This window comes from Macrobrachium rosenbergii, chromosome 44 (genome assembly GCF_040412425.1).
Source record: "Macrobrachium rosenbergii isolate ZJJX-2024 chromosome 44, ASM4041242v1, whole genome shotgun sequence".
Classification (NCBI taxonomy): Eukaryota; Metazoa; Arthropoda; class Malacostraca; order Decapoda; family Palaemonidae; genus Macrobrachium; species Macrobrachium rosenbergii.
This window is the reverse complement of record NC_089784.1, coordinates 13,750,504-13,774,503: the sequence shown is the minus strand read 5'-3', so window position 1 is coordinate 13,774,503 and position 24,000 is coordinate 13,750,504. Positions and strand designations below refer to the sequence as shown.

At 41.3% G+C, this 24,000-nt stretch overlaps 1 protein-coding gene across 1 annotated transcript in view; it reads right to left on the bottom strand.

The window, feature by feature from the left end:
- Positions 1 to 762: 762 nt before the first annotated feature.
- Positions 763 to 24,000, bottom strand: part of LOC136829351 (pneumococcal serine-rich repeat protein-like) — a 23,795-nt gene continuing 557 nt past the window's right edge. The window contains exons 1-2 of the mRNA XM_067087771.1: positions 23,130 to 24,000; positions 763 to 4,269 (exon numbers count right to left, since the gene is read on the bottom strand). The exon at positions 23,130 to 24,000 is cut by the window's right edge and continues 557 nt beyond it. Coding sequence (XP_066943872.1) covers positions 4,067 to 4,269; positions 23,130 to 24,000 — 1,074 coding nt within the window. The 3' untranslated portion in view covers positions 763 to 4,066. The remainder of the gene's footprint in view (positions 4,270 to 23,129) is intronic.

Genomic DNA, 24,000 nt, shown 5'->3' with positions numbered 1-24,000 from the left:
TTGAATTCATAGATTATTTTTATTTTCACATATCACAAGTTTTACACGTTAAAATTCTCAAGTAGCACATGTGCAAAAATTACTTTCCCTGTACACATTAAATATACAATATCAATATTTACAAGCTAAGATGCCAAGGAGGATTAACCCCACCCGAAGCACCCAAACGAATCACAGATATAATTTGTTGCCAACCAAACCTTTATTCTTGTTTTATGTTCATGACGCTCCTTTTCTATGTACATTTGTACAGAAAGAAAGAAAAACTGTACACCACAAGCTTAAAAAAAAAAAAGACCCTCTGTTGACTTCAAATCGTCCTCGGCTTAGTTTTCTCTGAATTGCATTTTAATTCAAATTAAACGGGAAAAAAGTCCAATATATTTACCAGGAGAGCGTTCATTTACTCACCCTCCTCTGTCAGAAAAATCATTTAACAAACTAATTATATATCATTAACAATAATTTTAGGGGATAAGAATTTAGATTTGACATTTTCCTTAAAGAAAGTTCGCTCTCGAAAGAGAAAGATACTTCCAGTAAAGGAAATGGCGTTGATTACAGGCACCAACAAAAGGCAACCAGGATCGCTGAACCAAATCCATGTTTGGGGTCAAACAGAATGCGTCTTATGTTAGAATCACAAAAATATGTGTCTGAGTTTGAAGAAACCTAATTATCATAAGCTGCCCTCAGAACTATACTCTACATTTGAAAGACTTATTGCACGCAAAGGTTATTAATTTTTTTACTTTTATTCAGCTATTTAATACACGTTTTGGAACATCAAGTGCGTTACAAGATCTAGGAGGACTCAGCATGTGATTTTTTTTACTTCTTTTTTTCTATTTCTGTTGTTTGACTGAACATTAATTAACAGTCTTTAAAAGTTGAAAAGCAAGAGTACATAGGATTTACTTTTCTTCAAGAAACATATTCGGATTACCAAAGAAATAAAAATTACCTTCAGTTTCATCTTGTTCATTTCTGCTTCTTTGAAAAAAACAAAAAATAAAGTTGGAAAATGTCAGTACATGCTTTGCAATTAATGACGAGAATCATCAGAACCACCTTTTTCATTATATAAAGCAAAAATATCTATCACAGTACTTTATACAACAGAAGGGTAACTTCGCAGAACAAGAAATTATCTTGGCTGGATTCAAAGATGGTTGTGCTCTACCTACTCTCAAAATTCGAGCTACTGGGGCCACACAGGGCTAAACTCATTAGATCGACATAAACTCCACATACTCTGCGAAAGATCACTGAAGGTACTTAACACTTATTCTAAAATCACTTGCCTCCTTTTGAAGTGTTGCTATGTATGCTACAGACATTACTGAATGGAAGATAAATTTCAAGTGCTCAGCTCTATCTATCTCGGCATCATTACAGATAATAGAGTATTGGAGAAACGACATGAAAACCACACAGAGAGTTCAGAATGAATGTCAAGTCTTTTGTTAAAAGTTTGTGAATTCAGGGGAAAAAGAGACATTTGAATTTGATATCTCCCGGAAGGGAAACGTTTCGCCCTTACGTAAAGGCTTTCGACAACATCTCGAAACGTTCAGTGACGGAGTGTGGCGAACGTCTCTGTGGGCCGTCACGGTCATTTCTTGCAGCAAAACAACATAGATACGAGTTCCAAAAACATTGTATAATAACCACTGGGATTATTTCACCTGAAACGTGACTGGCAAACTTGCAAAGATATTCTGCATGAAGTGTCCCACTTGGACAGAGTGGTAATGATAACAGAAGCAAATACCCTTTACGCACATCAACGAATGCCACAACTATTATCCCTCGACTGCTTCAATGTCTTCTTCCGACACGAAATTTATTAATTAAACATTGATACAATGTATCCATACATTTAGTGAAAATGATGAGTGAACAAAACTGGCGTAACAAAAACGTAAAAACACAGCTACAGTGTCAAGCTCAAAAAACACTACAGAAATGAGATGGAATTCAAGAATGACCTCAGGAGCATATGATGAATTAAACAGAGGACTATAAATAACATTAGTATATAACTTAAAAAGTAGGACTAAAAATATACAACCTAAATGTAAGTCTTAACAAATGAATGGCAGATGATGAGTATATTTCCATACAAAAAGACAATGAATCATGAAATCTAGTAAGCGTATTTTTATTGTTTTTCGAAAGAGCTAAAATGAAGATTAACACCTACAGTCTAGTTCTAACTTGTCTTGGAAAAACCTTCTCGCTTCTTCCTACCTTAACCTTAGAAAAAAATCCTACTCAACTTTACATAAAAACACTACATAATGCCGACAAGCCTTTAGTACACAGATGTTTTTTTATCATTATTGATTATTTCTTAAACTTCCACTAAGCATCATTTCTTTTGTGCAGAAGACATGGTTCAGCTTTTGGAAGGGCACAACCCGGGGGACTGGGCGTCTCTCAGTCTTCGCAGGAAAGAATTATACAACATTATCACTAATTATTACATCAGCTTCCGTCTGAGGATAAGGAACATATGCTTACATGCATTATTCGGAAAGTACACTGAAGTGAGGACCCACCCACCCACCGCCCGTGTGTTTGTGCCTTTCCAGAAACTTCTCCACAGAAAATTGGGGAAAAGGGATTTGGGGTCACAGACTCTTTACAGAGAACAGTGAAATATATTGCCTAAGGATGGAGTGACTTGGCATAATCAAGAGGACTAACAAACTAACCAAGTAAGAGAAAGACAACATTCACCGACTTATCTAACCCCTGTGTTATTGTTATCATCATTATTATAATTACAGTCATTAAATATTAAAAGTTTCCCGTAAGTTAAGCACACCCATAAGTTTCCACACTTAAAAGTAGACCATGAGATACTTCTGTAATTTCGAGCAGTGGTAAGACTCTCCCTTTTTGACATTAGAGCGAGCGATCCTTCCTCGTTAGCCTAAAGAGGTGATGGTGATGATGTCATTAACAAATAGAGAGAGAGAGAGAGAGAGAGAGAGAGAGAGAGAGAGAGAGAGAGAGAGAGAGAGAGAGAGAGAGAGAGAGAATGTGGAAAGTGACAGTCTGAGAAAGGAGGAACATCATTGCTGGGAAAATGGCTTATTGAAATCATGACTTTTGAGACGTCGCTCCCGAATATGACTATGGAAAGTGATGACTGACGGATGACGAAACTTAAGCAACAGATGATGAGCGCAGACGGTCGATTACATGCCGAGGTCACGAGAGCTTGAAAGCGGAGCAAGAAGAGCAAATGGTGATCGCAGTCGACCACCAAGCATTGAGACGCTTTGGTCATCTTCTGGAGGCAACGATAGTTTTGTTATGCCTCCACTTCTTCTTCTTCTTCTTCTTCTTTGATTTCTTCTCTTTCTCGACTCTCGAATTTGACACGAACCCGACTGACGATGAATTCCACTGCTTAATGACAACAATGCCGACGAGGAGGAGGAAGAGGAGAAGGAGAACTGACGATGGCGACGACGAGGCTCCGTAGGCCAGCACGGCATATCACAGCACAGTGTTGGTTGGTTCTGAGAAATGCACCCCGCGGGGTGCCGACGACGACGACAGAAGAAGAAGGGGCGTCTGCTGTGTCCAGTAGCTAGAGAGATTCATGGCTTCATCCTCTCAGATTATCTAACAAAACAAGGAAGTCATGTCTACAACGTCTACCGGTCTTCTAAAAAACACTCACATCACAGAGACTAACGATGATTACAGATGGAAACGAGTCTACTTTCTTCGCCAAACAACTATGAAGAGATACTATAGCACCTAAACCCTTTATTTAGCGTTAGTTTATAGCTACTGTATGTATTTTTGACTCCTAAAAAAAAAAAAAAGGTTCTTACAGCTTCTGTGTTGTGCTCAAGCTGGAAGAAAACAAGAGTAACAGCGTCCCCTGACGGTTCCACTGAAGGATCAGCTGATCGTCATAAGAGACTTGCAGTTGTAGTCATCTCAACAACGCCCCCTAAGACTTCGACAGCCCCAGTCAGTGCCTTTACACAATGGTTTATTCTTCTTTTTTTTTTTTTTTTGTTAAGCGTATCACGCCCTTCTAGTAAGCCAAGTTCCATAAGGGCTGTGGGAGGTAGTGATGCGAATGGGCGGCCCCTGGCAGGAGAGAAGAGGTATGGACGCCGCCGCTGCTGCTACTACTGCTACTACTGCCACTGCTACTACTGCTACTAATTGAAGAGGTCATTGTTGAGGATAGAGGGGTCGAGGGCTCCTTCCAAGTGGCACCAAGACTAAGCGTATCTGTGGAAGAGAAGAAAATAACCGTCAGTCTTCTGCAGGAAGAAAAAAAGTAAATAATATTTTTGACTCAATATTTAGCCAAAGATACCTTTTTAACAATGCAAAATTGAATAATCACTATCAGTTGACTTCATCATGAGAGTATAGGAAGTAATGGCAGGAATGATGATGATGATGACGATGATAAAGAATAATGATTGATGTTAAAGTTTTAAATTAATAAAAATAATTTTACGCCGGACATCGACAGTATAAAAGTTATGAGAATTCAAGCGGAAAGAATCAACACCCGCAAATATTCAACACTCAAACAAATACGAAGCTCTTCCAATAAATAACTCAACGAAAGATAAGGAACAGACAAAGAGATATTATAGCATTCTGTGCTGACGTAAGCGTGTTATATATATATATATATATATATATATATATATATATATATATATATATATATATATATATATATATATATATATATATATTACGTCAGTATAGACTGCTATATAATATCTATATATCTATCTATCTATCTATCTATCTATCTATCTATATATATATATATATATATATATATATATATATATAGAGAGAGAGAGAGAGAGAGAGAGAGAGAGAGAGAGAGAGAGAGAGAGAGAGAGACGGGTGGCTGGCTCCATCGTTAATTCGGTTACCGATGGGAACTTTCCCTTAGTCATGTCATGGAATAAGCAGTCCTCCAACTCCCCCCCATCCCCTCCCCCAAGTTCATGCCACGAAGGTGAGAAAAGTCGCACACTCAAGGTAATCCACCTTCACTGTCGGCCAACTGCTTTCCTGTAAACAATTCTTCAAATTTACGAAACACTCACTCAGTGTCGTCGCGCTCGTCTGTGTGCAAATGTTTGTCAAAGACAATTGCGAGAATATTGCCATCTCCTTAAGGTAAAGATTTACTTGTGCGTGTGTGTATGTGTATATAATATATATATATATGTGTGTGTGTGTGTGTGTGTGTGTGTGTGTGTGTGTTTATATGAACGTGTGTGTCATCGCTACAAAGAATGATCTGCACAAAACAAACATCCACAAAACAAAGTAATAAAAGCTGTTAACTACATCAGATAAATAGTTGGCAATGTTTCAGTATGACACGTATGACGTGCATCGCCTCATCAAGCTTCTCTTTTCATGCACAGAATAAGTTTAAGAATACGTATGAGAATACGTATGAGATTACGTCACTGCAGCCATTTCCCGGGAAGACCCAGCAAGCATCCTTGCCAAGATGGGAACACTTCCCACACTCCCCGACTTCCTAGAAACCTTAGTTTTCCTAAAAGCATTCTTACTGGATATCCCACATCTTCTTAAATCCCCCTAACAGCACCTCGATTATATTCCAAGGCCGTTGCGACTCGGGAGAGAGAGAGAGAGAGAGAGAGAGAGAGAGAGAGAGAGAGAGAGAGAGAGAGAGAGAGAGAGAGATTGGGGGTCTTGGGTTGCTTTCTTCATATGCAGAGTCTTTTTCATAAAGAACCTTACGGCGTTTTGAATCTAGGTTGATGTGAATGCGTGATAGACATAGACATATAGATAGATATCTTGTGGCTTGTGGTGACTCGTCGCCCTTACAGCCTCTGTGTCTTTTTCGTAGGTCATCCAGTCTGTGGCTTTTTTTTTTTTTTTTTTTAAATACTTTACTATTTCCGTAGCCTAAGATGTAAGTCACCAAACAATTTAGAGCACTGAGATTCTCGGTTCTGGGCAGATGTGTCTGAAGACAAAAACTAGTCAGATTGGTGAGCGGAATTTCATGTTAGAAAACAGAAGGAATCTCAGGAGAGCTAAATTATATGTTAGATCTATTAAAGAGAAGATAAGTCGTGGCAATGGATTCGTGTGGGCGGGCTTTCGCGTGTGTAAAATGACCATCTAAATTATACTTTAGCATTAATGCCTGGTTCTCGCATGACCTCGTTTGTAACATTTATAGGTTAAGTCAATAAAAAGCCCTCCTGACCTGGGATGCCAAGTGCTGAGGAGAAAGAGAGAATGTTAAGGTCATAATAATGCCAAGGCTTTGTGCCATGAAAGATGTCGGATTAAGAAGCTTCTTGAAAGTGTAAACTGGCCTCCTTTCATTCCTTTGCCATTCGCGAGAACGTCGCGTCTTTCATGGCTCGAGTTAACGCGGATTAATCGATGATCAAAAAGGGAAATTTATGCAAATCTAAAAAGAATGTTTTGCCATCAAAATATGTGACTTGTAGCATCGTTCAGTTAAATAAAATGCAGTGACCACATTAATAAGGCTCAAAAACATTATTATACAAATAAGCTATTCAAAAATAAACAATTTTGTTTCCTGCATGTTATGAGCAAAATAAAAAATAATAGTAAGAAAAGAAAGGCGTCGCGCACATGGCACTGTCGGTGGGGCCACTCAAAGAGCATAATGGACTGTGGCAACGTGCTGTCGAGGGAGGCCACGTATCAAGCATAATGGCCAGTGGCAATGGGCTACTGACACCAACCAAGCATCTCTCAGTGTTGCCAATGTGACCTCATTGGACGCCACAGGGTTAGCAACCCTTCGCAATCAAATTTCATTCAATCTTTTAATGACCCAGATACCAGATTATCGTCGTTGTTCGTTGCAAAAGATTATCTCGAGTTGGCTCAGGTATGAAAATCATTTTCCTGCATATATTTTGGTATCCGGTGTGCGTCATTCATGTGAAGCATTTTCCGGTAAATCAAACAGTGGACACTTCAGGATACAGGAATTAAATTTCTGAACAGGAAATTTATCCTTCTGAGGAGCGTAGTGTAATAATAATGCACCAAGGAAAGAACGAGACGGAAGACAGCAGTATAATAAATTTATATATTTATATTGTGTATATTTATATACGATATATATATATATATATATATATATATATATATATATATATATGTGTGTGTGTGTGTGTGTGTGTGTGTGTGTGTGTGTGTGTGTGGGTGTGTGTGTTTAACAAACCTCTGTCACCTAAATACTTCTAACCTATACAAACATATTGCAGACTGCGTTTTCTCTTCCTTGAAGCCGCGATGCTGCGTCCTCAACGTTTCTTGACCTTTCCGAGTGTGTGTGTGTGTGTGTGTGTGTGTGTGTGTGTGTGTGTGTGTGTGTGTGTGTGTGTGTGTGCCGTGGTAGCACAAACGGGGTTTAGCGTGACCCGTTTTACATGTTTTATCGCCGACGAAGAAAACCCGTTTACGTAAAACGAGCGTCGGCGAAAGAGCTTCGCTCTGGATGAAAGTTTTAACTGGGAGCTCGGCTACGGGAGCCGAATAAAAAAGAATAAAAAAGAAGGGAATGTTCTCATTGAGGATATGAAAGTGAGGGAACTTTAATATTGAAGGATGATGGTAAAAACGGGGAACTTTATTGGTGAAGGTAAAGAAAAATACGGAACTTAATGAAGAAAAAAAATAAGAATATTGATACTGAAGAAAATGCGGAAATATGAAAATAAAATTGGGAAACTTATTTCTGAATAATAAATAATCATTATTATGGAGTAGAATGAATTACAACTAGTAAGTGATAATAAAAAATTGGGCACTTTATTATCGAGTAAAAATATTGGGCACTTTATCATGGATGAAGTAAAGAAATTTTCTAATGAGTTAGTTGGTCAAAAGAAATTTAAATAACGGTCAATTTCGCGAAGTGGGGGACAGGTCTTGTCGATGCTGTTACTTAAATATGGGCAATAGAAAAAGGTGATCATTACCAACAACGGCCATGAGTCATTTCTTCAAGGATTTCTGGTGTTTTTTCCACACACACACACACACACACACACACACACCTCCTTCCATTGACGTGTGGATGTGTGTGCGTAGGCTATATGCTTACGTACGTGCCTGTGTCCCAAACCGGACCGATTTTGTAACCTGATATCACGATGGTGGACACATGAACCCGAGTCTCCTTTGCATTCCATTTTAGCGGACATCAAGATTGCAAAAGAATTGAGAGAGAGAGAGAGAGAGAGAGAGAGAGAGAGAGAGAGAGAGAGAGAGAGAGAGGAGGGGTTACATTGCAAACCCCTTCCCTTTTTATTGCAACCATAGCTGGTGCAACGACCAGGCCTCGACAGTTGCACTGGCTTTCGAATCTGACGTCATTAATGTGACTACTACACGACACTTGCTAATTGTTGTATTCATCTGAATGTAACAAATTATACCTTCTTCACTAGTTGAAATTCTCTCTCTCTCTCTCTCTCCATACACACACGCACACACACACACACACACTTGCTATACAGGTATTAAAAAAATCATGAACATTTCAGTTCCATTGGCAAACATTTTAAGAGATTAAGAAATTCAAAAACTGAATTCCTTTCGCAATTGCCCCTTATTATTTACAGCATGAAAGAACATAAGCATATTCTGAAATTCAAAATTTAATGAAAAAAAAAGGGGGTAGTTTCGTCAGCAAATGCCACTTTGTTATATGATAAACAATTACTTTGTTGCTATTCGGAGAACCGACAATACCAAGCACAAGAAAAAAAAGAGGAATGAAATAGTGTAATTCAAACAATAGAAGGTCGTGACAGATGGAATAACAAAAGAGACAGGCAGCTGAAACAGTCTGCCAAGGGGGGTGGGGGGTGAGAAAAGGCATCGCAGAAATGAACAATACTCGGTTCATTTTACGCTACAAATGACTGGGCTTCACGTGATGCAACGGTGACAGTGCCCTTATAAACCCCGCCGTCGCGTCGTTGGATTCTTTTTTTTTTTTTTTTCCTTTTATTCTTTATCAGGTTTCGCCCCGAGCTGCGACGACCCGAGGCTCAGGGAGGAAAAGTTCTCCATCCATTACTCGACGTTTCATTGTTGGTATTGTGTTATTCTATTTCCCCGACACACAACGATAATCACGCTCGCCGGCAGTCAGTCCGATCGGCCGGGCAAACGGCTTGCAAAACCGTGATATTTGAAAATATCACTTGTCGCTTCGAGCCTTGACCTTAATGGAGTCGGCGGAAAGGAGGGACCACTCGTTTTCTTGACATTCACTCCCAAGTACGGGAACTGTTTGACATTAAATCCTCAGGGAAAAATTGTCTCCTTGTATCGCAATACGCTTTTGAGCAACGGCAACGAGTGATGGTTTTCAATAAGCAAATGCAATTCCTTTTTTTATTTTACTGCATGACCTTAAGCTTTTGTCTTTTATTTTTTTTTGTTTTTGTTTTTTTTTGTTTTACCTGGAAGGGCAAAGAAGCAACGAAACGATAAAAAAAGGCCTTTTCGTGGGATTCCTGTTTAGCAAGGTCTTGACTTCGAAGAAGCCTTGTCTCATGCAGAGCTTACCAAGGTGAGGTAGACGGGTTTTGGTGGGGAAGGTTGATTCTTACACATCAGGCAGAACCTTGCCCTCTTCGTCTTTCTCAGCATACGCAATGGTTTTATTTCAAAGATGTTTTTATATACTAGTATTGATATTATAGGCATACTTAGTCTGCACTAGTATTGATAATATAGGCATACTTATATACACCTTTGTAAATTTGTTCAGTATTATAACATGACTGATGCTAGTAGGTTCCAACTTCTGGATCTCATACTAAATATGATGTATAGGCTATTATTACTTTTATGTGTACACTCTGTGTTGCTGTTACTTGATGATACGAAAAGGCTTGATACCAGGAACCTCGAGAAGCCAGAAGATAACATTTCGTACGATACTCGTTTCCGGGCCTCTTTTGTTCACCGCCGAAATAATGTTTCTGGCAGTCACCTACGCGTCTGGGTCTGGAACCTGGAAAGTCTTTTGCCCCATTTCCACCAAGGTCATTCCTGTCCGACTGTGACCTGATAAAAGATGCAATATCTACGCTCTCTCTCTCTCTCTCTCTCTCTCTCTCTCTCTCTCTCTCTCTCTCTCTCTCTCTCTCTCTCTCTCTCTCTCTCTCTCTCAGCGAGCAGAAGGAAACGTATAATTATGCTGGATTGACTTGACTGATCTATTCAAGTGTTTCCAAGGCTTCATTTTATTGTTGTGTTGAAACTTATCAGCCACGAAACCTCGTCTGTTCTTCGGTCACCTGCCCATGCATTTGACAAAAGCACAAGAGATATTCTTTGAATATCGTTGCTTAAGAATGCAAGCAGACAAAGGAAGGGAACATAAAAGACACAGCGCTTACGTTTCAGCTGCATTGTTCTCCATACAGAGTCGTCACGGAGAAAACACAGGATAATAGGAGACAGATGCGAAAGGTTTTACTTTTTTTTAGGATAATATTACGGTACTTCGGACGCGATTAAGTTATTACGGCTGACAATTGCACGGGAACTAGTAAACAAGTTGCCGATTCCAGAAAACAAACAAATTTCCTCGCAACTAACAGCACATTAATGGCCTGCACAAGTACTTCAGAAAGATTCTAAATAAGCATTAGTTTCACTGGCGTGAATCTTGAAGCAAAAACGTCACAGCTGAACATCGGCCTCGTTCCCAAAAGCGTTCCCCGAAAAACTCTCAAGACCAGGATGTGCCGTCACTGACATGCTAAGTAGATGTTGCGCTTCAATTTACACAGATGATGGTACTTCTTCAGAAGTAACGATGTTCTCACCACAAGAACCCACGAATGGTGACGTCATGAAGCCCACGCTGATGATGTCACTCTCATAGGGTTGCCTAAAAGTCGCGCAGTCATGACGTCAATAAAAATCCGTTTCGCAGATGCCCGGCCGCGGATGACTGTGACGTCACTACTCGATGACGTCACGTACTCTGCCAAGCGAGGTGCGTATAATCATCTTGGGGAACATCTCTTGGGAGAAAAAAAAAACTTTCCCACACCAACATCCGTCGCTGCTGGCAAAGGCATTCTCTCGATCCTGTAACAGAATGATGTCGTGTTCCTTCTCCTCCAGGAACCACCAGATGGTTTCTTAATAGTTCGAAAGAGGAGGAGGAGGAGGAGGAAGGAGGCTCCCGACTGTTTGTTCTAATCTTGACAATAGGCGCCTAGGCGTCTTGTCAAATTTCCTGCCCTGACATACTAGTAATTTAAATTTGGTACATTCTCTCTCTCTCTCTCTCTCTCTCTCTCTCTCTCTCTCTCTCTCTCTCTCTCTCTCTCTCTCTCTCTCTCTCTCTACGTCTCGAAACATCCGTGAAGTTTAGGAGAGAGTTTAATCATCAACACTCGCACTAGGAGACTAATAAGAAAAGAAGAGAAACTTGTAATTTAAACGCAAGAAAATCTTTGGTAAATTCTTCCAAGAATTAATGTTGTGTGGCTGTGCTCGTAACTGTGAGAGTTTCCGGTCAGGCCTGCACGCTTCCGCCCTGACTGCAGACAGCCAGAAGCCACACGACCCTGCCGTGTCATAACTGTTGAAACGAAAAGAAAATCAATGTGGCATGTTTCAGCGCCAGCAACAATGCCTTTCCCATTGACACAAAAGCCAAACAGTAAAACAATCCAACTTCCTCCTGCTGGCATGCAAGAACTGTTCGACTTCGTATTTCCTGGCAGTTACTAATCAACTGTAGAAAAAGAGTATATCTCAGTTTAACCAGACCACTGAGCTGATTAACAGCTCTCCTAGGGCTGGCCCAAAGGATTAGATTTATTTTACGTGGCTAAGAACCAACTGGTTACCTAGCAACGGGACCTACGGCTTCTTGTGGAATCCGAACCACATTATGACGAGAAACGAATTTCTATCACCAGAAATAAATTCCTCTAATTCTTCATTGGCCGGTCGCAGAGTCGAACGCTGGGCCAACAGCGTGCTAGCCGAGAGCTCTACCCACCCCTCCAATGAAGAACTGTAGAAAGCATCCAGCAATTCAACGATGCAGGACGAATGGTAAAACAACATAGCCTAGGGTGCTGAATCATGTAGGTATTAAGAGCATATATTGTAAAAGAGGTCGCAGAATGGGTGAAGTAAAAGGCCGCATGGCAGAAATGCCAAGGAAAACGACAGGGTTTGCGTCCAAGTCACTTGGGAAGTCGGATACGTGTGCGATAATTTTTTTTTTTTTTTTTTTTTTGCAAAAAACACTTAGATCAAATCAAAAGGAAAACTTATAACGGGGCGTGTGCGAGAAGAAAGAGGCAGGTGCGGTGAAAGGCATGAAAGGTTGGAAAAAGATTAGCATGCGTTGCGATGGTTAGGGAATGTTAGACAATGTGGGACGAGCCACTAGTCTGACTTTTCTTTCTAGATTACTCTCATCCCTTAATAATCCTGGCATAAGGCTCAAAACCACCTCTTCCCTTCTTCCTGTTAGGCAACAGTTTTTCGAAATGCTTCTTATCTATTCCGAGGAACTTGAAACTTTCCCTTTCCTCACCAGGAGACAAAGAAAAAACACTGTGACAGCCACATGTTCACCGTAAGCCTGGTGTTCTTCCACGGTTTCATCAGTCAGCATCCACGTGTGAATACGATTTCTCCAAACTGAAGTGGAGTTAATTGAGCCCCTTCACTTCCGACACGCATTTCAGTGAAACCCGGCTCGCTTTGATGGCAGCGACCTTCGAGCCTCTCCGGGCAATATAATACTCATCACATAAGTGTTTACGAGCCTGATGTTGTCCCGATGTGTTATTCACATGTGACACTTCTCTCCTCTCCTTCAGCAGCAATAATTTAAAAAGGGTAAATAACCCAAGGACGTCAAAAGGGTGTGTGTGTTGACGACCTAGAGGGCCATGAGGACTGCAGGAGTGGGATATCCTGGACTGGATTGGTGGGAATACGCAAGGTTAGCCCCCATGATTATCAACAAAAACAACTAGACAAGGTCGGCCAACAGGGTTGGGCATTACACCGTCAGCATTTTTTTATTATTATGTTTCCTCACGTAACAACAATGGACGGCTTTTTTTTTTTCTTTTGCAGTCTTGTATCTTTCCTTAATGTACACGGTTGCCTTGAAGTATGCAGACTTCGCAAAGGGGAAAAATAGGGAGAGGGAATGAAAAAGGCTATCGCTCTATCTCTGGCAATATCATTACTCTTCTTTTTTGAGAGGTACACACACACTGTCTCGCCTTGGGTCTCTTTGTGCTGTTTTTTTTTTTTTTTTGCATCAAAAATCTCTTCAGTAATGATATATCTACAAATTTTATATTAAAATATACAGCATAGGAAGAGAGCAATTTAGTGTTGTGGAGAAGGTGCTATTTTAGCAACTTTCTCTTGACAAAGCAATGATAGCGATAGCGATGAAACACTGTAGTCTCCCCCACTCCAGTCTCTCTCTCTCTCTCTCTCTCTCTCTCTCTCTCTCTCTCTCTCTCTCTCTCTCTCTGCAGTGGCATGTCATTGTTGAGACATTATGTCCTCTCTCTCTCTCTCTCTCTCTCTCTCTCTCTCTCTCTCTCTCTCTCTCTCTCTCTCTCTCTCTCTCTCTCTCTCTCTAGCCATCAGTGTCGCAAGTCAACCCGAAGCCATTGTAGAGCGCAAGACAATTTATGATACCCTTGATAACACTGCGCGACGTCCTCTTCTGATGCCTCTTTATGGCGCTTATTTGCAATAGGTTCCAGCAATGCCTGTCTCCTTTAAGGTCACGTAGAATATCAAGATGTTCCGCCTTCAGTTCTTAAGGGAAGGAAAACGCTAAGGTCACTCAGCCACCTTTCGACGGTTAAGGGAATAACTACAGAAACAAAATCCCCTTTGTGTGTGTGTGTGTGTGTGTGTGTGTGTGTGTGTGTGTGTGTGTGTGTGTGTGTGTGTGTGTGTGTGTGTGGTACAGATGTATGTTGAAATAAATAAACGGAAAAGACAGACTCCAGTCATCATTTACTGTAGAATGAGCAGAAAACATTCCATATAGCCTAGGCTACATGGAACTAGGACATTACCCTTCGTTGTTGGAAAAGAAAACTTATGCAAAAAAGGACTTTGGTCCTTCAGGACGCTTACTGCAGCATCTTGTGGAAGACATTCATCTCGCTGATTAATCATGTTATTGAGGCCACCACTCACTGCAGCAAGACAATCTTCAGAAACAATTCATAAAGGTAAATAAACCTCTCTCCATAACGTACTTTTCGCAACTCGACGTGAACCCTCTGTAAGCACACTAACCACGCTTGTGTGTGTGTGTGTGTGTGTGTGTGTGTGTGTGTGTGTGTGTGTGTGTGTGTGTGTGTGTGTGTGAGAGAGAGAGAGAGAGAGAGAGAGAGAGAGAGAGAGAGAGAGAGAGAGAGAGAGAGAGAGAGACTTAAGGCCGACTCAACCAGCCGGTTACTTTAGTAGGAGAGGCCATTAATAATACTCGACGTCACCACGCGGTGGTTTTCCGCCTGAAAGACGGATGAGACTCGTGGTGTTTGTTCCCTTAAAGGAAAACGGAATAACCAAATGAAGAATGTAACAGAATACAAGAGGAACATCACTCCCATACACTATCAAAAGAGGAAGAAGCACAAAAAGAGATTCGAATAGTCAGTAACACATTCACTGTGTCTGCATATCATTTGCATTAAGACACCAATTTAACAATACTGTAATCACATTCTAACCGAAAGCCCAGAGCAGAATAAATTCACCTCCTTCTTCTTCTTCTTCTTCTTCTTCTTATTCATCCTCCATTGTTAAATCGGTGAAGGATGTATTTAGAGGACTCCACGCCAAAAGTACCATTCAACAGGACGTGCACTAACCGCGACATCAAACAACGGACATGCAGAATGAAGCACGCAGCAAAGAGGAAGAGAGATGAAAGACTTTGGGGGAATGGATGGGAAGGAAGGAGAGGGGAGAAGGTGGGAGATGAGAAATGATTGTCAATAACTGTTTACGGGTACACAAAAGTCCCCCGGAGATGGCACTGATACGTAAAGAAACAACTCCCCAACCCCTTTGCAGTCAATAACAGATCGCAATAACAGTGAAGCCTCTGTGAGAGAGAGAGAGAGAGAGAGAGAGAGAGAGAGAGAGAGAGAGAGAGAGAGAGAGAGAGAGAGAGAGAGATTTAAATTTTTTTTGTAGTATAACATCAACGTAATTTCTGAACCTCATTTTCACCTACTATTAGCATAAATATGGATAATGCAATAACTTTAATTCGTTTCCGTGACGTAAAAGCGTGGTACCACATGCATGCACTCACTCACCTGTGGATGTACATGAATATGCGTGTGTACACGAGTGCTTATATATAGACTCTTGCAGTGCATACATGACACACAGATGTTCGTCTTCTGTAGTATAACAGAGAAACAGCCCAAAACGTTCCTTCAGGCAGATGACAGGACTTTACAACGGTCCTTATCAAGGGAGTTCTCTCTTAAATCCAGCAATAAGCCTAAGGTAATTAGCTTTACTGAATGGTTTGTCTCCCTCACCTGCAATCCCCCTTTGTTTTTCAGCAAAGACAGTGACTAATCTGCGAGACACCCGCTTGTCCATTGTAGACTAAGTGTGTGGACAGCGAATGCTGTCACTGATAAACGCGGCCTAGCATAATAAGAGAGAGAGAGAGAGAGAGAGAGAGAGAGAGAGAGAGAGAGAAAACCAACAGCTCTTCCACGCGAATGATAAAAAGTGCCACTTCCGCAGACTTAATCATGAAGATCAAATCTCCCTCTCCATTAGCCCAGTCCTCCCTCCCATCAGGTGCTTAACCTCCGTCCAGCAAGTGGTACCGAAGGTTTAGCCTCATTAACCTTAGCCTCCAACTAACCAGCTCCAAAACCTCGCTCTCTCTCTCTCTCTCTCTCTCTCTCTCTCTCTCTCTCTCTCTCTCTCCCCCGCCTTGCTATCAATAAAACTCAACCCTCGTCCCTTAGTTATCCCCCAATGGGCGGTCGCAACATGCTACCAATGATAATGTGGCTGTCACACACAAACACCACCCACACATGCACGTCAATTAATGGCACCTCATCCACGGAGAGAGATAAAGGCTCGTTACTATTCAGGCGTGGAATTTAAACGACCTGCGGCAAAAGCACATAGTTATTTATTTATATTTTGGTGGGAAATACCTTGGAAGCGATCTATCAAAAATGTTTACGAAGCGATTACGTCAAGTTATACTTGATATTGAGACATATCAAACGCCGTGCCAAGTTTATCTGCATGGTAATAATTAGGACTAATTACCGTATTTGGAGCGCTCGCGGGCTCCTTAATCGGGAGGGCGCGTGTGAAGAAAAAACTGCTGAGTTGGATTTGGGTTGATCGGGGTCGAGTCGTGGCTGCGCCCAAGAAGGAGGACGTGACCCCTTACTGCCAACCTCCGCCCATGACCTCGCACGCCCACCAAACCCATAATAATGTCTTTCAAATTTCTCTCGGGGTGTGAGTGTTATAAGAGAAAGGCCGACTTACGGGAAGCGAAAGAATACCACTCACATTACAAAGTGCGGAGGCAAAGCAACTACGAATTACATTGACATAAATGAAGGGAGAAGGACGCACGCTGCTCACTTCCTCTCCTCCACACGGAACTCCTTCCTGCTAGAAATGGAGGAGTACCGGGGATTAGAAGACCTTAAGTGAGAGGCATTTGCCGAGGTAATATTACGGAATAATCTCCTGAATATATAAGGATACCTAGTTTAGTTGTAACGACGCTTACAGGCGGCTCTCTCTCTCTCTCTCTCTCTCTCTCTCTCTCTCTCTCTCTCTCTCTCTCTCTCTCTCAAAAAAGGTAATGAGATGCAAAATGAAAACCATCCACACTGGAAACAAAGATTAGCAATAAAAAGGGGCGAGTGAAAGGAACTCTTTTAACCAAAAGGCTTAACCTCATCTTGATATCCGGGGGGAGACGCTGAAGGGTGACGCATGCGCCCTAGGAGGTTAGAAGCGGTTTGGGTGAAAAAGAAAAACCAACAATACGAAGCATTAAAAAAAAGTTTTACTTCGTTACCGCAAAGACTAAGAACCATTTCTCCGCGAAGCACAGCGAAAGAAAAGGTATAAAGAAGACTTCCAAAAGTCGTCGTCCATTTCGTCTGTTCTTCGAACTCACTCACTCACTCACACCAGGCAACTCAGCACCTCGTGCCCTCTCGTCTCCTGCTGCTGCTCCTCCTCCAACACGTCGCGGCTAATGTTTTTACCATGTCTCGCTACCTGAGCGTGTCCGGGCCCGGACCTCATCATTCCCGAGGGGTTTCCTGACGACAATTATCCTCTCTTTGACGTAATCACCGCTCCCAGCCTTGTTATTACTCTAAGGCTGTTTAGTTGTGTGATAAACATCTCCGCCGCTTCTCCCGCTCTGACCCGGACAGAACAACGGTGGCTGGGCGTCCGCAAGAATTTGGAATAACTTTTCAAAAAGGAAAACTGAAATACCTCTCCCTGGAATGCTAACAGTAACCGAATGCGTTAGCTATACCCGCAAGTACTCTTGAGGTGTGATATTGGCATATTTTACTCATCACATTAATCAACACATATTTTGTTAAGAAACCCTTTCCCAATCAGCAAATATATCCCGAGTCCATCAGCATCATTTGGCCTGCTTAACTTCACAGCTGCTGGTCACCTACAAGACTTATGGCCGAACTGGACATTACGTATGATAATGTATTCATAAAACTCAACCCCAATAAACGGACCCAGGGCGTGGGAACACACGCACGCAGAAGGGGAAAAAGTTGCTGCTGAGGAGGGGTGAGACGAGAGGGGAGGGGAGGGAGAGGGCCCGCGAGAAACAGAGGAACTGTAGGGGGAGGAGGGTCAGGGAAGTAAGCGCCAGAGTAAGAAACCACCCTTGGGAGGAAAGAGCTGAGCTCTAAGGGAAGTGTGTGTGTGTGTGTGTGTGTGTGTGTGTGTGTGTGTGTGTGTGTGTGGGGTAGATGGGGGTAGTAGGGGGGTGTAAGGCCACCCTTGGGAGGAAATAAGGGTGGGAAGGTCACAAAAAGGAGGGAGGAATAAATGGAATGACTGCTCAGCAGGGGGTGTGTGGGAGTTTTTTTCCCTGTGATTCATAAATAGAGATAGAGGGGTCTCAAGAGTCACATGGTTCGGTGTCACCTTCTTGTAATGCGGAGGAACACAAACACAGAGAGAGAGAGAGAGAGAGAGAGAGAGAGAGAGAGAGAGAGAGAGAGAGCCGGGGGTAACGGCACTAAGAAAGGCTATCGGCGACTTCGGTATGCGCTGTAAATTTCCAATAACGGAGCTCACGAGGAACAGTTTTGCTCCGCACAGTTAAACGTCCAAAACATTTATACCGAGTTTTAATCAATAACGCTTGAGCGAGCTTCCCCCACGCGAAGTTTGTTGGACGAAACGGAAGAGAAAGGATTAACTTGGAAAACAAGTATTTTATACCGTAAGAGTATAATATTATAGTGCCAATTACACTCTGTGAAATACATCCGAGTATTCAAACATCCTTCCTACGTTTTTCAACGTATATATGTCTGTCTGTGTGTGTGTGTGTTTGAGTGTTAACATTATTCAGATATCTCACAGCCGGCTGAACTTGAAAGTAATTGAACATATTCCGTAAAAATAAAAAAGAGAAAATGTTATTCCCGACGCGCATAAATTTCTCGAAAGCCCCAACCCAAGCTAGACTGCTCTCTCTCTCTCTCTCTCTCTCTCTCTCTCTCTCTCTCTCTCTCTCTCTCTCTCTCTCTCTCTCTCTCCTTGATGTTTATATGCATGAGTTCCCTCTCGATAGGTTGACTAGCGGGAACACAAAGTTTCTCTTTTGCAATGTTCTTTGGTTCTATTTATGGTGCTGCTGCTTCTTTTTTGTGTCTGTGTGCGAGTTGATTTCTGGAGCACTGTCATTGATATTATGTTAACGACATCGTTACTCAACACCTTTCAAATTTAAGAAATGGGATTGTTGACTGGATAGTCCAAAATTCAGATCTATAATAGAAGATGTAGATGAACCGCATAAACCGTTTCGGTGAGAGAGAGAGAGAGAGAGAGAGAAGGAATGAATTCGGTCCCTTCCTTTTTCTCTCCTATATATATTTTTTGTCTCATGCTTCTTGTCACCCGAGAGCGAGGGATGCGAGGGAAAGACGCTGTTTCCTTTAACAAAGATGATGGATCTGTTCGGATGGCGGACAGATCACATCAATGACGGACTGAATCTAACGGAATTGAGTTCCATCAGTCAGCAATGTAACGGAGAAAGAACTTCGGTTTACGTTCACCGCGCATCAATCAGTGAACAAACAGCACTGAATGGCAAAAGTTTGATGGTATTAGGTCTCTCTCTCTCTCTCTCTCTCTCTCTCTCTCTCTCTCTCTCTCTCTCTCTCTCTCTCTATATATATATATATATATATATATATATATATATATATATATATATATATATATATATATATATCTCTTTCAGATAAAATCTCATCACGGACCACAAGAGATCTCTCCTCCAATTCTTTGTTTTCCTTGGTAACAAGCTACCTTCTATCAGCTGTGGAAAAAATCGGAGAGTTCTTTTCAAAATTATAAATACGCCTTCTGAAAGATTCGTCAGCTAAACTAACTGTTCTTGAACCTTATACAAGCGACGAGCGAAACAAAACTGAACTCGATGCAAAAACAAAGTATTTATTCGACTGATGTATACCGTACTGTTTGCTCTGCTCAGCAAATTGACAAGAGAACAGCTGGTGTTGACGGAACACAGCTGATTGGCTGCTCCCACACATGCATGCCTACGAATTATTTGGAAAATTAATACAATAAAATCCTCTTGAGAAGCCCTACATTCTGTAAGAGGATTACAAGTAAAAAAGTAAAATGTGTGTGTATGTGTGTGTGTATATGATTGTGTGTGTGTGTGTATGTATATATATATATATATATATATATATATATATATATATATATATATATATATATATACATATACATACATATACATATATATATATATATATATATATATACATATAATTTATACACACACTTACTTACAATCACACACACAAAATCGACGCCTAATAATCCAAAATTAACATCCGTATCGCGCACCAATCCCATTGTAATCCAACTAAATATTCTTTGATCGGACTGAACGGTTGTCAATAATCTAACGTACAGTGACACTTGGGTAAGGTGGACGGTAAGGAGGACAAGTGAGAAGCCAGGTACTGCACCTGGTCAGATAACAGGTTATTGCTAAACAAAAGACTAACGTCACTATTGAAAGTGTTACCTAGGGCACAATTTCTCTCTCTCTCTCTCTCTCTCTCTCTCTCTCTCTCTCTCTCTCTCTCTCTCTCTCTCTCTCTCAATTCTCTCCTAGGGAGGCTGTTTACAGAAAAAAAAGTAAACCTATACATAAAACAAAAATGATGAGATACCATCAGAGCGTAAAAATAAAACGAACATGAATAGAATACATCGATCACTGGAGCCCAAAGCTTTGAACTCGCGATCTAAAAATAACGGACGTAGAAGCAAACGTAACTCAAATAACGCCCTTTTTCTTCTTTGTTTTCTGTTAGGAAAAACAATGTCTCGTTTCTTTAAAACGCCCGAAAACATATTCAGTGATATACACGCAACGATGGCACTCCAGCGCATGTATTTTCTCAAACAAAAACAAAACAAATTCTTGAATAGAGAACACTGTCTTTCCCCGAGTCTCCCACATACACGACAATCGCGCAGGAGGAAGGGGTAGATACCTCCCCCCTCCCCCAACCATTCCCCATCCTTCACGTAACGTAGAATTCCCCACCCTGCTCCCTCTCCCTTCTCGCTTACAAATGAGTGTGTAGTGGGAAGAAGAGGGGTAAGAGGAGGGGAGTGGGGGAATCAAAGAGAGACAGACAGAGAGAGTGGGGGAGAGAAGGAGGTGTGTGACTCAATGGAGCAAGGGCTTATGTGCTCAGGGAGGGTCACAACTACAGCTGAATTCATGATTCACACGCTAACGATGCCGCTATACGGGGCGGTGGGTGGGAGGGAGAGGCTAGGAGGAAGAGCAAAATTAAAAAGTTTTGTCTTTACTTAAATGAAATAGACGATTCACACTCGGCAAAACACCACCACCTTGTCGAAATCAGCAAAGAAACAAAACTGCAAGATGGGAAGAGAGAATGAATGAAAAATATATTTCTATACATATTCAAAGCACGTGTCAAAACACTTGCGTGGGAAGTATTTATGAAACCAATAGAAAGTGTTAATAAGGATAGTAAGATTTTTAAGATCATATATCATTTTAGCTTTCAGTTACAATTTGTAAGCTTAAAGCAGAGAGAGAGAGAGAGAGAGAGAGAGAGAGAGAGAGAGAATTAGGATTTTTAGGATCTTATATCATTTTAGCTTTCAGTTACAATTTGTAAGCATAAAGGAGAGAGAGAGAGAGAGAGAGAGAGAGAGAGAGAGAGAGAGAGAGAGAGAGAGAGAGAGAGAGAGAGAGAGAGAGAGAGAGAGAGTGATTATAAGGGTGTGTTAGAAACAACTGTGTTATCGGCTGGTATGCATACACAATGTTTTACTAAATATATATACAATTATGTTTAAGTATAATATTAATAATTCCCTCATGCAAATTTATATGTACACTAATACAGAAATTTCAAGAAATTATATATTGTGAGCATAAAAATAAAAATATTGAGCAAATAAGAACACGTCCCTCGTAATTGCGAGTGGCCTAACTTTGAGGTAATGATTTAAGAGGAATCTGACGCATAACTTGGAAGAATGCCAAATTCAACGGACTCCGTCTCATCTGACTTCGTTATTCACCACTTCGACAAAATCAAGTCGTATAGCGTAACATGATTTTCTTTCTGAAAAGATCAACTTCGCTTTCTCTTTTGAATAAACAAGTAGATAAATATGAAGATAAATCCAACCGGTATATAAGTGGAAAAAAAAAAAAATGACGAGAAGCGAGTCTTACGAAAATCATCCCTGACAGGTGGTGGAAGGCGAACTTTACTTCTGGGCCATTATTCGGAGAAATTGGAGTGGTTTTAATTTTGCGATTCCTTCTAATCGTGCCAGTGCAACTTCCTGCAACTCAGATTCATGACGGAAATCCGGCTTACAAACGGCTGTTACTGAACTTTAAAAGTGGACATTAAACAAGTCACCTACTTCTCAAGTTAGAACTGAGAGTAAAAATTAAGGTCGCGAGTCAATAAGAAAAAAAAGGAAAAAAAAAAACAAGGTCACTGTGTGTAAGTAAAGATCACATGACCCGGGAATTTAAAGACTTGTTTACATCTCAAGTTGACGACTGACCACAAAGTCTGACACAAAATGTCAAAACATATTTTATCTTATATTCTTTCTCGTCTTGCAAGTTTTTTCTTCCTTACAAAAGAGGCGCAAAATAGCATGTGATATTTCGAAATTGTTCCGAGTTTTATTATTTTATTATTATTATTATTATTATTATTATTATTATTATTATTATTATTATTATTAACACTTGCTATGAGAAAAATACTCTAAATAATTTCTTACTTGTTCTTTTTTCAAGGAATTTAAAATATTTCTTCAAGTGGTAAATTTTGAAACTGAAGTCTTCATAAGAATGTCACTGTTCACATTGCTTTTATTAATTTTATCTTACGAGAGTTCTTGTTTTTTTTCGTGAAACATTACATTACATTACGAACGGTAAGTAAATTAGGCGTAATAATTAATTTTTTCTCAAGATGTCCAACGCAATTCTATTTTTCGTATCTTAGACATTTATACTAATTTTACACGTATATTCAAATTTTAAACGTATAATCTAATTTTCTTTTATAACTGAAATGTAACCTCGAAATTTCACCACCACAACTTTTTTGAGACGATATGGAAAAGTAATGAAACGTGGCGCTCACTCTCCCTAGAATTTTTTTGTCGGGACTTCTTACCTGCTACAAAATCATCCGTGAGATCAACTGGGGTGCAGAATCCAGAGTCCACAAGTCCTCTTGTTCTGTCAGCCGCCCATTCTCCGCCCGCGGTATCTGCACCCACGGAGCATCCGGAATCTCTGGAGAGGCCCACGGTGTACAGGAGGGACGAAGTTGAGGTTGTGACGGCCTGTTGCTGTTGCTGTTGTTGCATGGGCATCAGAGATCTTGGGGTGAGGGGATGCGCTCTCGCCAAATCCAGGGACGTGGTCAGAGAGGCGCCCATGCCAATGTGCTGATGTGCCATAGGAGGCGCAGGCGTTGCAGCCAAGGCACCCATAGAGGTAGATAGTGCCCTTGGGCGGGGATGGGCGTGAACGGCTCCACCCGTCACCCTTGCAGGTCGACTGTTGCCCAAATAATCTGGGAGATTGACACTACTAGCCACAGACAGGCCTCGCCTTGTCCTGGCTGCCCTTAACTTGGGCGATCCGCCCGCAGTGCCTCTGGTGGGCGTGCGGGCGAGAAGGGAAGGTGGAAGGCCGGGTGCCACAAATTCCGCCTGTAAAGGAGCCATAGCACCAGCCCTTGGATTACAGCAAGGGCCAAGACAGCGCCCACCATTACCCCAGATCATCTGTGACTGTTGCTGACTCTGAGATTGCTGTTGCTGCTGCTGTTGCTGCTGCTGCTGCTGTAGCTGTTGTGGTTGCGGCTGTTGTGGCTGCTGCGGTGGAAGTAAAACAGACGCACTTCTTGCAGTACTAATCCCCATAATACTAACATCACGAGCACTCGGTAAAACACTTGCCGAGTTCTGACTTTGAACACTCTTTAGGCTCTGAACACTTCTGGCACTCTGATTTTGAACATTTTGTACGATTGTTGT